We start from the raw sequence: 18,754 nt of genomic DNA on the forward strand, positions 1-18,754 counted from the left end.
CTAGCTGTATGAAACTATTTGAACTTTTTCCAAAAGGGGAATTAGCATGCTTTAAGTTCCATCCGGCTCATTGTGTCTGTGAAGGTTAAAAAAAGTTTTGGTTCTCTTTTTTCCTTATTTAAGTAAAAAATGATTAACTTCAGCCTATAAAGCTTGGGGAAATGGATGGGACACGAGGCCTGCTACAATACGAACAGTATAAACCCAAACCTAAACCATCTGTAGATGTGTTCACAGGCGCTTTCTGGCTAAGCAAGCAAATCTTGCAGAATGTCAATCTGTGTAAGAACTGATGCACCACATGGTCTGAACATACATTTTATACATCACAGGGTGATCAAATACCATGTCAGTGGATATGATGATCATAAATCTAAGGATTAGTCTTTTTAGTCTTTTGAGTATTTCACAGATCTGAATGATCTGTCAAGATGGCAACAGGCTTCCTTTAAGAACGCTCTCCCTCTCTTTGTGTTTTTAAAACACATCTGTCATATTTCAAATTTTTCAACATTTGTAACCTCTGCTGGATGGAGAAATCAGCTGTTTCTTTTTATTAATTCAAGTACCATTAAAATATTTCACTTGCTTCACCAATGACTCTGTTGAAACACGAAAACATGCAGTGACATGGTCAGTCAAACACTGAATCAACCAATCAGTTGATGGTCGACAGTGACAGATATTCACCAGACTTAATCCTGAATGTGCATTGGCTGAAACCTCATACAGACATCAATCTTTGTGAAAGAGTGGCTGAATTAAGGTATTTCAGTCAATATGAGTTTAGATTTATGGTGTTTATTATTGAAATAAGATGATTTTACCTGGGATTTTGTTATCTACTAGTTTACTCTTGTATGAGTTTGCAGAAGGAATGAAAATACAACATAAGCTAACCCAGTTTAAAGTTATCTGAGTGTAATTAAAATTCCTTTGGATTTAAATACATTCTTGAGTGCGCATACTAATGGCCCTTTTGGGAGATACTTGGGCTAATCGGAGAAACTGATAAGTATGTTCCTTTTGCTAATGGGTGAACATTTTATTTCACAGCTCCCAATGCGATTATGTTCTTATTAGGGTCAGACATTCATAAAGGCTCGTTAGCAATTTTTCCCATCATGCGTGTGGGTGACATCATATCATCTCTGTGGTGTTAGCCGTTTCCTTGCTTTGATGCCAGCGATTCAGTCCCTTTGAAGCAATTTGTAAGCCACTGAGAGCTTGCACCCAAACTTAACCCAGACTTAATAACAAGTGAAACCAAGAAGACAAAAAGGGCAAGAGCTTCTCTTGCAAATCCTCAGATGGTTCCATTTTAACAGACGTTGATGGATCATGAAATTGTTACTTTTGCAGACACCGCTGTTTCAGGCAAAGAACATCCCAAGCAACGCATTTTGAGGACAGTAGAAAGGGAAAGATTAGAAAAGTCAACTCACTTTCAGATTCACAAAAACCATCACCACTTAAAAATTATAGTTATTTGTAGCAACAACATCTTTTCTCCTTTTCAGAGGTTACTCAGGGTAATTCACCACTGATTTGTGATCCCATCAATAATGCTGATAAAACCAAAGTGCCACACTTTTCTGAACATCGGCAGCCCACCTGCCAAGAGTTTATATTGAAGTTAACTGAATAATGTGCAAGTATTCAGTGATGACAGTATAATTAGCAGTTAACAAGCCATAGTTGCAAAAGGTTGACTGTCTGTGTGTGTCAGGCAAATGAGAATTGGCATTTTGGGCATGTGTAATGCAGTTAGCTTAGCAGTTTTGCAGAAGCTGGATGACATGTTATTTCCTTTCTGGGAGATATATGAAGGGTGCGGTGCTAGATCCGACACAGATACATCTCAGTTAGTTCTTTATTTTGCTATATTTGTTAATACTGCATGAAGTTGGTGCACTGCTTTAGAACATCTAATGTCAACTGCACATTAGTTTTGTCTAAATATTTCCTGATATTGCTGTAGTGGCTTTTGTGGGTTTCAGTAGACTGTGCTCAGATAAACTCTTATGGCATGATTTTGTTGGGAAAATAGCGTTGCTTTCACTATATACATGATTGTTGTCATTACTTGAGAGAAATCAACTTTAAATTTAATTATTACTCACAGTAACTACTTTTCACAGACAACAAAAAGTGCATACAGATGCAAATAAAACTTCGGATTGACAGAAAGAAAGTGCGAAGCTGAAATTCTATGACTCATCTATCTGCCTTAATACTTAAGACTGCTACACACAAGAAAATACACATAAGGATCTCCATTTCCCACTCTCACAGAATACTCTAAATTAACCACAGACAAGCTTAATTCAATCCAGTCAAGCAAAAACAGAAACACACAGCCTTCTGTGCAGATAAAGGTCCTCCTGATTAAACCAAAAGCATATGCATGTGTTGGTGGCGTGAAGGTTATAGAGGAGGATTTATGACTGCAGGGAGGTCAGTGTGAATTACCACACAAGGCGAGGGCTGAACAATGCCATTTCTTTTCCCTAAAAAGTCCAGTAAAGTGTCTTTGTGCAAGATGTAACATTGGCTTCCCACACAAACTGTTATAAATGTATAGCCAATAAATCTGCACCAGTTTCTTAGACCGTCATACAAACTACTTAGCTGATGAACGTAAAGTGACAGCAAACGACTGCATGGTTTCAATTGGGGTATGGTGAGCAAACACACAAATGTAAGGCTTGTTCTGATATGACAGAACTTTGGAAAACTGAATTGCACACATGCACACAAATACACAAAGCTGTGTGCACAAACTGGACTGCTTTGTGCGGCTGATGACATGGAATGTGTTTGCTATGTTTATACTGCTTTCGTCCTTTAACTCTGCCAAGATTTGACGTGGTTTTGGATCACCGAGAAGAAGGTTCCTTTTTTAAACATTTATAAGCTGCAGGGCACTCTATAGCAAAAGGGAGGGGCCATCCAGGTCAGGCTGTGGTGGAAACCGCCTCCCAGAAAAAAGAAAACCAAACAAATGGCACAAAAAGTTATTTTTCACATGGCTACTGTAAAAGGAGCCTTTGTGTGCTAAAAAATCTGCTCCAACCGACACTTGAGTAAGTGCAGTAGAGGAAAAGACAAATGGAAAGAAAGACTCAAAGAGAAAGTACGCAATGTACCCAGTGGGAGGAGGGGATTTTCTGGTGAGCTGCAAAAGATGTATTTTGGGGCTTCTGATCTGCTGTTTCACCAGAAGGCCTTGGCGTAGCGTCAGGGCGTTGGTCTTGTTTCCAATAGCGTCACTTTCTGTGCAATAGCAGCTTCATAAGACCTTAATAATGTGTTTTATTTTTAACTGCTTCAGTCATCTGATGTGGCAGTGATAACAGCAACATATTCAATAAGTAGCGTTAGTTAAACTAAGTCACATGCAAACTACAAGTGTGGATTTACTTTAACAGGCACCAGACAATGAAGAAATGTGCTGTAATGTTTGTCTATGAAGATAAAATATATTGAGCACTTTTGTCTTAGCTGCAGTGCTGAACAGCAGTTAATGGACATTGATGCTTCTGGCTGTTGCCATGCAACTACAAAAAAACAACAAAAAAAAAAAAACAACTCTTGAAGCATTTTAGCCATTTGCAACAAAATTATATAGATGCAACTTCAAGCCTTTGGTGCTCTGAACACTTAACAGCATGCTATACTCTCAGAGCTGTCAGACACACACAATAAGACATCTTTTCAACTGAGAATACTGAGTAAAGTAGCCTGCTGTGAAGGGAGGCTCTGGTGAACATGCAGGCCTGCTGAATCAGACAATACTGAGATCCATTTGTAAACAAATATCAGTCATTTTGTAATGCAGCTCACTCACAGGTCTCACATTTCATCTTTATATGTTTGTGAAATCAAAATGAAGTTAAATTAAGCCCTTGACCATCTGTGTTGTATGTGTCTTTGCTGTTAGAATCCTAGGTACTATAATGGATTTAAAACATGTACTGTATGTAACACAGCATCTGTCAAACCTTTTCAAAATTTAAAACACTGGTCTTGTGAATCTGGTGTAAATGAGGTCTGGTCTTTAGTTATGAATATATTTACAGCTGTTTATTAGAATTTAAATGAAGTTGAGGAATTGAATTCCACAGGCCAAATGAAGCAGTGCATGTATTTCTGACTACTAATGAAGGCTGTTCCGAAAAGCACTGATTTTCAATAATCCTGCCAAAAGCATCCAATACTATCCAGCTGGCATTCAGATGTTACACAGATACGCTTGATTCCTCAAGAAGAGGGCCTATGGATATAAACACATCCAGTATGGAATGCGTAAATGATGCATTTTCACAAACATACGTCACTGTGTTAACTTCCAAGCCAATAGACTGGATACAAGTAATAATGTGGAGATAAAACTGTCCATTTGTTTTTGAGCGTCTTCTGGAGGATGCTGTTTCAGACTATGCACCCATAAAGCCAAATGAGGTGACATGTTATATGTCATCTGTATATTATTATATTGTTGTCCACTGTAGTTATTATAGTACAAATTACAGAATGAATGATCAAATAAATAGTATTTGCAATCTTATTTCAAATGTTTAAATACATACATCTCAAGTATGTGTGAAATCCATTTTGGATATTAGTTAAAGAAACAGTTCTAAGACATAGGCAGACATAATTTCAGCTAATATAGTGAAACATCATTTAAACATAGACTGTATGGTAAGACAGAATAGAGTGTATTGAAATGGCTAAGTGCCAAAAACTGAACTAGCTATTATAAAGCAGTCTGCCTCTCTCCACTTTTAATTCAAAAACTGCCAACCAGCCATATAATGTTCTCACAGCTGCCTTTGTTATCTGATCCTAATTTCATTATGAATGACAGATAGTTATTACTATGTGGAAATGTGAGATTTCATTGATATTTTTTTACATATATGTTGACCAGAGGAAGAGATGGCATAAACACAGGAGGGCGCGGCAGGGTGGAGAAGGGCAGTGCAGGGCTGGTCCTGTTGGACTTGGCAATAAACTGTCCAGCTCTGCATCACTACAGTACAACCAGTATCCTCCTCACACGGTGTGTGTTTCATGTCCTCATAGTGATTCACTAAATTCATTCCATGTGCCTGTACAAGAATTTGCTTTAACATTATTTATCCATATTTCACTCAATAATGCAACAAGGACTTCTTTTTTCTGAACAAAATATTTATGTAGCTTGGGACTCACAGGAAGGAAGCATATTATATCTGTAACATAGGGCACCTGTTCACAGTTAAAGCCTCAATCATAAATCAGCCTTTTGCAGTACATGTTATCCAACTCCCCATTTCTCTACTCAGACTGTTTCAGCCCCACTAAGTTTGTTTCCAAATGACCTCACTCTGGAGCGATGTGATTCAGGAGTCGTCAGTGAGTTCGGATGGAGACCACTATTGATAGTTTATGACTTGCATTGAAAAGAGGCCTGAGGAGGTCTGTTCTCTTCAAGAAAGAAATAACCCTTATTGTCTGATAAGAAGACAAACATAACCCATCATGAGGGACTGAAGCTACATGTTTTGGATAAAGCCAAGTAATAATCGGGTGGTCACACTTTATTAGATTAAGGACTCAAATTCAATATGTGACAACAACATTAAGTGACATGAATAACTAAAACACTAAAGTCCTGCTTACAAATTCCATTGTATGTGTACATAATAATATAATATAATATCTGGGTGAATTTTTATTACTAGAATCCAGTGGATTTAAAGATGTAAAATTGATCCTGGAAGTGTTCCTACAAGCTAAGGCGATCTGACATTAAAATCATGAGATTTATCCCCTGTTCTGACTTAGCTCAGCGACAGGCTTAGGAATGTTGACCGATACATACATAAAGACAGATGTTGGGCAATGGTTAAACATTCCCTGGCAGCAATGCTCTGTTTTAAATTTCCAGACACTACCAAATAGTGTTTTTATTACAGTGTGGACTAAACTTCACCTTTGAGCACAGTACTATAGGTGTCATGTTGACAACAGTCTTCTGCAGCTCAAGTGTTCCCAGTAAAACATTACAACGACCACTTTGGCGAGCTACAGTTGGCTGCTGAAAAAAATCCAGTCAATTATGAGAGAGAGTGAAGCTTTCCCATTATAGTAGAGGGATGCCAGTGTGTGTTTAACGAGCACATACTGTTATAGGCTACAAGCAGAAGTGATAACCTGAAGTGGGCCTGTTTGTGCTGCCACTAATAGCAATGTTTATAATTAGGCCTAATCAATTATCCATTATTTGGGTTGATTCTTTATTATGTGTAATTTCAACCATTGTTGTAAGACTGATTAATTTTAGAGAGATGTTTGTTTCAATTACTAACATATTGTAATTGCAATATATGCTGTACTTGTCATGGAAATGCACCGGGGAAGCAGCAATACACACAGTCTTATACAACACAGTGTCTGCTCTTGACAATCATGTCTGAAAATTAAATCCATAATTTGGCAAAGCGCTGAACCCAGTTTGTTCCACTTTCAGTCGCCAGGAAAATATTTGTGCTCACAAGTAGTTGCATGTTGGATGACACTATGATTCCTCTGCAACAGCAGCTGCTGAGCAAGTTAGTGTTGACTCGACCAAAATACAGAATATGACAAATTACCAGACAAATCTGTACTTCTTCAGAGATAGGAACCATCTCTGTGCTATTTTTTGGAACTTGTCATATTTCTCTAACCCTGACTGATTGTATCAAACTCTATTTCTCTCCTATCAGTTCTCTCAGAACCCATCGCCCCTCACACAAACTGATGTGCTATCTGGTTTGATAATGTCTGCTTGCAATGGGGAAAACATTAACTTTGTTTAGAGAGAATTTGTCGAGGCTGTAAAACCAGCCGTTAGATGAGAATGGACCATACTTTCAAGGGAGCAGATATTTCTTTTTCAAACTGCTGAACTCTCACTCACTGTCTGCTAAAGTAGAGTAGAAGCCTGTGTGTGTAAAACTCCAGACACACCCATCCATGATATTTCAATTGACTCATAACTTAGACTGCTCTTTCAACTACCATACATCACCTATCTGGGAATGAACTTGGGCTAAGGTTTTTTTTAAGCTTTTCATTCAACTTTAAAAATATTTGATGTATTTAACTGTAAGGGGGCAAAGACACACCAAGAGACTGCTCATTTTTAATAAATTAATGAAAATTAGAGCAAGTCAGCCACAAAAAGCAAGTTTCAGTTTCCCCCCTTAGGCTGGCCTTAAGCTAATTGCCACCCAATAGTTATTGGTACCCTTATGCTTAGCAATTGCAAATTACCTATATAGCCTCTAGGGTTTCTTGAGAAAAGGCTGGACCATGTTGCTGTTAGATTGGAATACCCAAACAGGTCATGTGTATCATTGGTTAAAGGAGAAATTAAAGCTTTTTTTGTTGTGCCAGTATCTATGGTGTTTAAAGCTACTGTCCTTTCCCCTTTAGGGGGCAAAATGATTGTGAAAGCATAATTAAACTCACCAAATCTAAACTGAACTCAAGAATGCTTAAACAACTAGAATCCCTCCTCTGTGGTCACTAATACAATCGAAATTCATCCTGAAGAGAAGCTTGGGAATGCAGTTTTGGCTGTAGAATGACAGGATGCTCCAGGGTCACACATGGTCAGTTTCCCTGTTCCACATCACATTCCCCAAGGACCAATTCCCATGACCGGGTCCAGCACAGTATGGTACATCAGATTGCACAGTTGGCCACAAAAATACTAGTTGTTGTTGGTGTGCATTCATCTCTCCTGTCAACTGTATTTCTTATGGTTTGGCTGATCATTTGGTGACTTCAGCCGCTGTTTTCATACACACAATCACAAAGATTCAGAATTTTTAGCTTCTCTCAGTCTTTGTTCTCATCAAAACAAATGAACAAACAAAAGCAAGAATGTGTGAGTAGACTGAACTCATAACAGGTAAAGGTTTGCTAATAAATTTTAAGGGTGGAAAAACTAATATTTCATATATGTTTAAAACTGGGAAGCCATACACTGATCACTTTGATGAAATCCTTTTTATTTAATCTCTGTAGAGCAGTGTTTCAGCATATCCCTGCACATCCTTTCCTTCTTTTATCTGAAAGAAAACAGTATGAGTGAAACTGTTTTTCTCTCTTTTAAAGGACAGTGATGTTATTTTAGGAAATATGTTCATTCACTAGAACATTTCTTATATCTGTACAATAAATTTGAAGAATTTGAGCAATTATATTGTAGTACTTTTGTAGCACAAAGAATGGAAATGGAACAGCTTGCATGGTACAACATGTCAGTTCTACACTTTGAACTAAACATATGTACTATAATGATGGTGCAGGTATCTCAAGATTATTTTACTTTTAGATAATACCAAGTTATTTGTTTTCCCAAGCCTCTGAGCTAAGCTAAGCTAACCAGCTGCCAGCTGTAGTTTAATACTGACATACGACATCAGACAGAGTGTTGCTTTTCTGAAGATACAGTATGTCTTCAGCTCATTCTGACTTCAGTTTGCAACACCTCAAGAAGTTGTCCATTATGTGTAAAGTGCAGCCATTAACCTTAATGCTAATTAAATTTGCATTTGCCTCCATTTAGAACTTGATTTTTACATAACTTACTCCCAAAACTTTCTGCTCACTTCACAGTATTTTATAAAACTATGTTGAACTTTTCAGCATCTGTTTTGCCATAGCTGGGTGAAAGATTCGACACATGATTGCACAAGGAGCTTGGTTGTCTGGCTTGGCAAACCACTGATGTGTGCTTCAGCTCCACTGCGCAGCTGTTCTCTGTTTCATGCTGCTGCAGGCAGCCATACAGTCAGTCAAACCAAACTGCATGGGACACATCATTTCCTTTGGTTATTTTAAGCCTTCATAACCAATGGGATGACGACATTTGCTCTGGCCCCTTAACACTGGGATCTGTTTGAACCACAGTACATAGAGAATACACACCCTCACAAACACACTCACAATATTCCCACCCTGAAACCTCTTCCCCCCACCCTGCAACATACTCGTTTGTTGGTTCCCCCGTCTAGCTATATTTAATGGGTGTAAGCTATTCCAGACTGTCATCTGCCAGATCCCAGGCCTGGTGCTATCCCCAGCCCCCTTGATTCTGTCTGAACCCAGCCTGTAATGAGGCTGTCTGGCGTCAAATTACTCAGAACACTTCATGGTCCCTCGGCGGTGCTGATGAAGATTTTCAACAGAATGGGAGCTGGCACTGATCTGCCTTTATGTCAGCATGCTGTGAAAAGTGGCCCTCCTAACTGCAGCCTCACGCTGCAATGTTGTGTGAATGATAGCACAGGAGACTAGGCATTTGGAGGAAAAAAGGACTCTTCATATTTATTTTTAAAGAAAACATCCTTACCCAATCTAAAGAAAATTAAGTCCCATTCTTGGTGATGTTATCCATTAGGTTTCAGGTATTTGCCAGAAATCTCAAGTTTGTTACCATGTCAAAACTTTGTGGTAAACAGTAAAAAACCTAGAAATACTGTACAGTATTTCTCCCAGGAGATTCACATATCATTGCACCTTGCGGCTCAATCCTGTCATTGTGGAGGAAAGGCAAACAATGTCTCAGAGATGAGAACTAATTAGAAGCACCAAAAAAAAAAAAAAAAAAAAAAAAAAGAGTCTCATGATTAAGTACTGCGGCCTTGTGCTTATGAGTCATACACCCTCGAAGCTGGAGGGAGTCCCCTGCACTCGCAGTGGATTTCTTTATATTTAAAATAGTGAGTCATGTGTCTTGTGTAAGCTACTGTCCCTGCTGGACTTGTAAAAATAGCAGACCCGGGTCTCTGGGGAATAGTTTGTAGAACAAAACTTAACACGTGAAATAAAACAGAGAGTGCATGAATAGTAAAGATGGGTTTCAATTTGACTCTTTTTTTTAACTGTGACTCTTTTTTTTAACTGTGATGTATATAAGTTAAAAAAGTAGGTGGCTTCCTCTATATAGAACCTCCAGGTTCCCAGGAGTTGGAGGGCTGCTGAGAGAACATGAAACACATCTGATAACAAACAGCTCTCTCCATCCCTGTATCAACAACTACTTCAGATCGACCACTGAGCCTTCGTCAGACATCGACTACATGCGGCACACGGGCATTCTTTCACTGCAGTTGTTTTGTCTATATTAGGTAAGAGAAGCAGAGGGACAATTTGATTAAAGTCTCAGGCGCTGGCTCACTACTAACTGACCGCGCCGACTCCAGATGTTGGAGTAGAAACCTCAGGCTTTTCCTAACACGTTTCATGAAGCAGCCAAACACTGGAAATATTTCCCATGATTCACACCGCTTTCCCAACGCTTTAGCAACCTTTTGTTACCCCATTGGCCACATTAGTCTAATTCCACTGGTAAGGACATGTGAGTTACATGTGATACAGTGTGTTCAACAAAGGAAACTGTGTTTCTAAATGTATTTTACACATTAATATATATCATATGAAGACAAAGGGTGACTATTAAAAGATCAGTATTAGTGATTTCAAAAAGGAAATATCCCAAGAGCTGACCTGGGAGGGTAGACAGGATAATTCCCTAAAAGCCCTTCACAATTCGAATACATTTTGTTATTCCCTTTTGCTTTTCATTTATTTTCATTGGATAAGAGAAACAATGGCAGCCAGAACAGGACAATTTCCTCTTTATTTGATAAAACAGACTATTCTCTTTTAAAAATTGAAAAAGAAAAATCCCATAGAGGCCACTCATATCGAGACATCTGGTCATGCATAATTCCTACTTATTGAAAACTGTTCAGTGATGATGAGAATTTCTCTGGAGTTTTCATTTTGGGCACTAAACTCTTATCAAAAATAAACACAAAGTGCTCAAATGCTGCAGTGAGGGAAGACTATAAGCCCATCTTTCCCACACATTGATTTAAAAATTTCCAGTTCCTACTGCCTTTGGTGATCACCTCACTTTGCCTCTACTGCTGTCACTAAAGGTCAAATACAGTAGGGCATGTTTTTGACTGTAAATAAGCTTGAAGTAAATGGCGTAAACTGCAGAACTAATGACGTTTCCTTCAGCCTTGGGTGGATAAGGACTTTGTACTTCGTGTTTAATGTTAATTAACAAATATTAGCATGCTAGCATGCTACAACCTAAGATGACAAGAACATCATACCTCCTAAACATTTCTAGGTTATATGTCATATGTTAGCATATTATATTAGCATGTTAACATTTAGTTAGCATTTATTGATTAGAAGGGTATTCAAGTATCTCAGTGAGAAATATACAACCCATGTCTACACTTTGTAAATTCTAGGCAAGGGAAAATACAGCAGTTAAACATGCACCAACACATGAAATAAACGAACAAAAAAAGCTATGAAACACCCTGGCTGGTCTTTTAGCTTTCATGTAGGAACAATTGTGAAGGGAATGATAATTGCCCAAAACTCCTTTAATAGCTTGGTGTGGTTGGGGGTAAATGTTGCCTATTTTCCTGTTTCACCCATGCAGCTCTAACTCCACAGTGCTGCTGCAGGTAACACTGTGTCCTTAGAATTGCATTGCATAATTGTATAGTGACAAGGTAATCAGAGTTGAACAACAATTTGAAATCTCAAATTGCCACTTACAGACTTGAAATCTGTAGATTATCCATTGCAAAATCCCCTTCCATTGACTTATCTGATTGATGTGGAAGGGGTCAAAACAACATGGGAATACACCATGAGATGGCCTTTAACCTTCCACCTAGTGACAAAATCTGAGACCGTGTACAGAAAATCTTTTGTGTACACACCCAGGGATAAATGAGGTCTGCATGTGGGTTGTCTGCCCACTCTAAACAGATCATGGCCCTAAAATAAAATCTCAGCAGTCTGCCATTGACAGCAACCTCAAAGAGAGCAATGTGGGAAAGATCATCTGCCAGGAAAGTGTAGAGTCCTCAAGGCGAGGTACATGTCTTTTTTTCAGTGTTCATCACAAGGAGAATAAACTTAGCTATGATATGTGCTTTCAAAGTCACAGGGTAACTGCTTTAAGTATGACAACACATCAGGAGAAAAGCAGAAATCTTCTGTTATTATGGAGGTATCTGGGACATCTCCACCCTGTGAAGGACAACTGTGCCTGATACCTTCATCATCCTTCTTCTGCTTTGAAGGATCCTTCAGATTTATTACAACTTAGGTCTTATTTTTATGGTTTTAGATATTATTTCTGTCAGTAATTTTAACATTAATATGTATTTACCAGGTTTATTCCTGTGATGTGACAGGCTTAAAAAGAAGCTAAAGAACATGAGTAGAAACTTTCAGTATATGCAGGCATAAATTCATTTTCCAGCTTACTAGTTTGATTTTGACCTAACAGACTCCATGTAATCATACATTTTGGGTTCATTCACCTTCAGTTTCACCTCCAAATAAAGTGGTTTAGATAATGTGGTTAAAATATTGATTTATTTACACCTTGTCTGTGTTTCAAGATTGCAATACTACTTTGGTAGAAGTACAGTGTTTTTGTTACTGATAGAAAAGGTGTACAAGGTAAGACCCAGAATAAGTTGTAATACATTAATAACCAGGAATGAACTTTTTAAAGAATAAAGTGTTTAGCAACCCAGGCTTGTCTAACCCAGGATTTTACATCTTTGGCTATAATCTGTCATACTTATCTAACTAAAGTAGCTCAGGTTTATTTCTGTTGTAAAGAAATCTAACTTCTACAATTCCCATTATGGAAGCAGCACTGAAATTACTGGGCAGACATGCTGCCCACCTTGAGGCTGCAGGTCAGATATAAAATTCTAACTGTAGTAACAAGATGATAGAGCAAGAAGCAGAGAGGCAGGTTGCTCATACAGCTAACTTTAGATTCATGTAATGATGTTTGCCTCAGGTAAACCCCCCCCCCCCAAAAAAAAGTTAATAAACCATGACTCACTGAAACTTTCTCTCTGAAAGTGCCAGGATGAAACATCAGGCAGGCAGAAGCGAGGGAGGTTATATCATATTAGGAGCTTTATCAATATTGATCATCTCCCATACTCAGACATGTTATAAGGGTCTCATTTTCATGCAGCCAAAAGGAACAAGCTTGTCAATGTGCAGAATGCATACCAAAGTAGAAGAATGACTCATGTACTCCACTTAATTTTTTGGAAGAAATGCACTTGTTTTGCAGCAACTTCCTAAGTTTAGTCTTTTTTTAAAAACACTTTACTGCATTTTGGTACTTGCCTAATTCTAATAAATTTGAATATAAATTAATGTGAGGGTATTACAGATTGAATTGATGAAAATAATAATAGCACAACACTCATAAGACATAATCCACAAACTTATGGTAACCACTTATTTTTTGGACATCCAGTCCCTCAGTCACATGTGGATGTATTTCCATAGAGAAAGTGTAGGCAATGAGCAGACAAGGGCCTGTGCCTTCTGCTGTGTATTTATAAACACTGATTTTCTAATGCCCCATTTCTTTTCTCTCCCAACATTGCCTTGTGTTTAAACTAGTTGGTGAGGGGATGTGCGTCTGTAGCACCAGCACAACCAGCAAAACACTAATCTTGTCAACTTCTCACTGCAAATATTGGACTTATTAATCTTCTGTGCAGACACTTGTAGTCACACCATTCTCTCTGCAAATTCTCAAGGAACACACAGACCCTTGTACACAACACTTCACAAAACTCAGGCAGATTCCATATTTATTTTTTCCTGTTACCATAGTGACATTATACTCTAGGGGAGATAGCGGGCTCATGTGCAGTCTCAGGATGCAAATCCCCTCGTTAAGCTTTGCAATTGAAAATGCAAAGACATTCAGGAGCAAGACGTCTCTAAAGCACTCACAAGCATGCATAAGCCATTAGACAATGGTTGTAGTAGATGTTGTTGTCTTATTATATGTTATTTGAGCCATTTAAGACATGAATCCACAATAGGTATGTGGTAACATAATTAATGTTCTTAGAGTGAGATGAGATGAGGTAAACTTCATTAATCCCAAAGGTAAATTCAGGATTTTGTTATCTGCTTATGTTAATATTACATTATGTTAATGTTATCCAGTAGCTTTTTCACACCATACATATTGGAACTATTTTACAAAGAGCATCATTAGCTCTGCCAATAGAGCTGGAGTGGAGTTTTTTCACTTCATTTCATCTATTCGTTTATCTCTCAGGTCATATTTGTATTTTCAAAAATGACAAATTGTTATAAATGGATTTTGACAAATTAAAAGACAACAAAAAAGGCTTTGTAGAAAGGTTGGTAATGGGGCAAGAAAGAAGTCATTAACCTTTCAGACTGTTTGGCCAACAAAATGGAATGGTAGAAGACATGGTTTCCTTAAAACTTCAAAACTGATTTAGAAATCTTGTGTGCCTATCAACAGACAGAAAAATAGGAAATAGACTCTATTACCAGGACAACCAAACAACATGTAAGCACTGGAGAACAGTTATTGATACAACTGCCTCTGTTTCCAAATCTTGCAGCTCTCCACAGATCTTTGAAAGACTCTGAACAGGAACATGTCATGTCCAATTTCAGATAGAGCCATGATAAAGTAAGCATCCTTTAATTTAAGAAAAAAGTGCTGCCACGTGGCTGCTAAAGAGAGCACCATGCTGGTAATCTCCTTTCAATATGTCCCTAGTTACATCTATATTGAAATGACATTCAATTATATATTGGATGGAAATGGCTTAGCAGATATTTAGTTAGATTGAGTAGGGGAACCTTGGTGTTATAAGACACAAATGGATGATAAATTGAGGGGCATGACATCAAGTAGAAGAGTTAAAATATATTTACTGTGAAACACTTAATATCAGATCTTAACATTCTTATATGTTCTTCATGAAACCAACATGCAGAGCGAATTATAGAATTGATTAGCTGCGCTACTGCTTATGCTCATGCTGTATCATGACTATTCCTGTGGCTGCTATGTGGGTGGATGTAGCACAATGGCATAAGACTGTGATAAAGTGGTAGTTTGCTCCACTGAAGAAAACTCATGGAAAATGTTATTACAGGGGATGACTGACTGTGCTGCATTCAGGACTGGATTCAAATCACTGGCTGCCATGCAAGTAGATCTTGAAGGTAAGTGCAACTTCAACATCTGAGGAAAGCTACTGTAGCAGTGCTTCTTTAACAAAAAGTGTCAATATTTGGTGCCAATTCAAGAACACCGAGACATCTGGTCATGTGGGCTGTGACATATGAAGATGTAAACATGGTGGAAAAATGAAACCCTTTGTGAGCCTTCTAGGTAGATGGCAGAAGAGTCCCCCTGACAGCTTGTGGCAGGCATGTTTGTGGAGCAAAGGGAGCAAAAATCTAATCAGCTACTTGGTACATCTGCTCAACATTAGCATTTAGTTGTGGGTTAGTACTGTTCACACTGAGGCCAGTACATAGCTACAGTATATGGGAAGAGATTTTCCCCTAATTTAGTTTTTCCTGTTTTGTACTCTCATCATTCTGGACACAAATATGCAGAAGATTTGTGTAAATTGCCATTAAATTCTATGTGATCACACTCAGACAGCAACAGTTTGCTGCAGCTAATTCTTTAGTGGAGGTGCTGCAGTCATGCCAGTCAGTGGGGTTTATCTATAAATGAGCAAACAGAGAGGCAGATGACTCTTTCCATGCTTGTGGTGAACAGATCACAGTGTAGAGGAGCTGAATCCAGTATTCCAGCTGAGCTTTGATTCTGTGCCAGTGAAACAATGCGATACTCCCCTGTTCAGATCAAGAGCCACTTTTTCACGTAAGCTGCCAATGAGACACTCATGGAGAGGTTTGCCCAGACTTAATTGGAGTGGAATCTGCAGTGAGAGTTTAAAGATCTGACAGCCGGCAGAAGACAATGGGCCCAACAGCTGCTCTAAGTCCAACGTTTATCCTGCCAACTTGCCATATGTACAATTTTGTGCTGAGGTGAGTTTCTTAAGCAGTTTGAAGACACTGTTTCACTTCCCAGGAGCCTAGCAGATTTGTCTGACAAACACTGTACATCCTGCACAAACTGTACTTGCACACAAGAGAAAGTAAAAACTATTTCATCATATCATTTTAAGAAAGGGACATCTGTAGCTGACTTTATTCATGTTCTATAAGGGCAATGTATGGGCCTTGGCTTTCCCAAGCACACACCCTGCCTCTCTCACATCTCCCTCTCTCTCTTTTTCACTTTCACACCTCTCCTCTCTGGGTGGATAAGGAGCCGCCATGCCTGCCACTGTGCACTTTCTTCTGAAAGAGCCATTCATTGCTGCCGGCAGAGGGACCTCGGCTCACCTCCTAACCACAGAGGGCTTCAGCTTCACTACCTCCTGCCTTTTGGCAGCACACTTTCAATGCTAGCATTCTCAAGGTAAATGCACTCACACACAGGCACAGACTCAAAAGCAAAGAAAAAATGTATTAGATGAGAAACTGAAAGATGTTGTCTTAGACCAGGGTGAGACCCTTGGCACATCTTTCCCCGTTAGTATTGACTTTCGTCCAAGAAAAGGAGGCTTTTAATGGTACAAGGAGTGGACAACAAAAAACTAAAGAAACAAATCATTGTATATATGAAACTTCTAAATTTTGTACTCAGTATTGCTACCAGTTAAATTTCATTAACTTTTTCAATTTAAATTAGAGGCATTAACTATCATAATTTATCATGATTTGATTTACATATAGTGAAGGGGAATCAGAACAGGACACTAAAAGAATGATTTGCAGTGGCACTTACCTCCATGACAAGGGGTGGGGACGCAGAGCAGCAGGGTCAGAAAGCCACTGACCAGGACCAAATGCAGGGCGTTCATGTTTTCGTGCTAAAAGTTAAGTCCTCCACTCTCACGTTAAAGACACTCCATTCAGAAGCAACTGAATGAGTTTCCAGTTTTGGGACCTGCTACAGGATACTCCTCTATGTAAAGGGGCAGGGCTGGGAGGGACCACAACTGGGACGCCCTTTTTTAGCCCCCCCACCCCACCCCTGTTCCTGTGCACTCACTCACACACACACACATACACATACAATGATTGGAAAATCATATTCTGTCTCTTTCTGCTGCTCCTGCACTTACACATTCACATGTGCTAGATCTATTAATGCACACATAGTGTATGTGCAAATCATGCATACAAACCCATGGACACACATACAAATCAAATCAAACACCCCATAGCAACACCACCTCTCTGCTGCTCTCTCAGTCTAGCCACTCATGGATTCATAGACACCCTCCTTTTGTCTCATTTAGTAATTGGAGTAGTCTTTGGAGACCAGCAGCTGCCTTCTGCAAGGATAAACCTTTTACTTTTAATTAAAGACAAATCAGGTTGCCCAGCTCTCTTGGTGCTTTATCTTCCCAGCATTTCCCTTGATCAATGTCTCTGGTTCTTTATGTTTTTGTTCAACAAACCTGTTCCAGAAGCTAATTAAGCTCACACTTTAGTGTGGAGTATAGGTGGGTTGTGTTGAATTTGCATTCACTATCTCTCCTTTATTGATAGGACAGGGACAATGGAAAAGTTTTCCTCCTCAAGTTATCTAAAACACTATGAGACAGGCTTTAACTGTGACAGGGGATGTCTCTGATTGTTCTCCACTTGGATTTCACTTTTATTTTTTTGTGATGAACATGCACAAGCTCTTCATAAGGATTAGTATTTTCTGGTTGGATGCAAAGACTAAAACTCAAGTTCACTCTCAAAGACTCAGTGTTCAATTTCACCTGTCTCACAGTTAGGTGGTTCGCAAATTATTCCTCATTCTCTGACAGCTGAAATGGGAATACAATTAGAATTTTCTAAACACTTCCTCTCGGGTGTGGGATAAATTTACAAATAGTAATTCACTATTTCCTGAAGACTATGCACACAGTTCCTCAGAAATGGTCTACAAATTAGTTTGGAAATAAAATACGATAAACCATTCAAGAACATGGCAACGTGAGGAATGTTTTGCATAAATTGTGGACAGATTGTATTTTTTTTTTCTGAAAATCTACTGTATGTGAACACTAACTTTAACATCTTTAAAGTACAAAGCTTTGATAGGTTAACTTATGACTAAAACTTATATACAGTATAAAGAGACTTTCATTTGGTTTTCTCTGATCTGAACTAGTTCTCTTAAAAAAAACTGCATTTGTTTTCATTTATTTATTTTTTGGGGGGGGGGTACCTTTACTGGCACATGCTCTAAAAGCTCCATATTGAGGTGGCATTAATTTGTTGGAAAAACAACTCTGCAAAAGAATGTGAATGATTGTGGCTCTAGGAAACCTGTAAAATAACACATGGCACCTGTAACAAAACACTTTTTATTGCAGGCAACTTTTTTGACACCATAGCTCCCCTGATTATTTCAGCATGACACAAGCTACAATTAAAATGCTTCCTCTGAGCCTCAGCCAATCGTTTGCAGCAATGATATGCTGTCACCTCCCTGGGGATGCATAATTTGCCCTGGAGGGATGTCACCCACTTATATGAGTGGGCTCCTGCACTATGTGAAAGCACAGGCAGTCTTATATAAGCCACAACATCAGTGGACCCTTCTGCACAAGCACTTCAGATGAGTCGAGTAGATGTATGTGAATCCGCCCTTATCAAAGTAAGTTGATGCATTTCAAGATTGGCTTAATAATGCATGAATGTGATTTGATTAAAGTTGTCCTTTATTAGCTGAATATAAGCAAACTTTGGTTGTTTACAT

The 18,754-nt window shown here is 38.6% G+C and overlaps 1 protein-coding gene across 1 annotated transcript in view; it reads right to left on the reverse strand.

The window, feature by feature from the left end:
• The window catches only part of cspg4 (chondroitin sulfate proteoglycan 4), a 57,437-nt gene extending 40,494 nt beyond the window's left edge, over positions 1-16,943 (reverse strand). The window contains exon 1 of the mRNA XM_026311982.1: positions 16,778-16,943. Coding sequence (XP_026167767.1) covers positions 16,778-16,853 — 76 coding nt within the window. The 5' untranslated portion in view covers positions 16,854-16,943. The remainder of the gene's footprint in view (positions 1-16,777) is intronic.
• Between the last annotated feature and the right edge of the window lie 1,811 nt (positions 16,944-18,754).

This window comes from Mastacembelus armatus, chromosome 6 (assembly GCF_900324485.2).
Source record: "Mastacembelus armatus chromosome 6, fMasArm1.2, whole genome shotgun sequence".
NCBI classification, from domain to species: domain Eukaryota; kingdom Metazoa; phylum Chordata; class Actinopteri; order Synbranchiformes; family Mastacembelidae; genus Mastacembelus; species Mastacembelus armatus.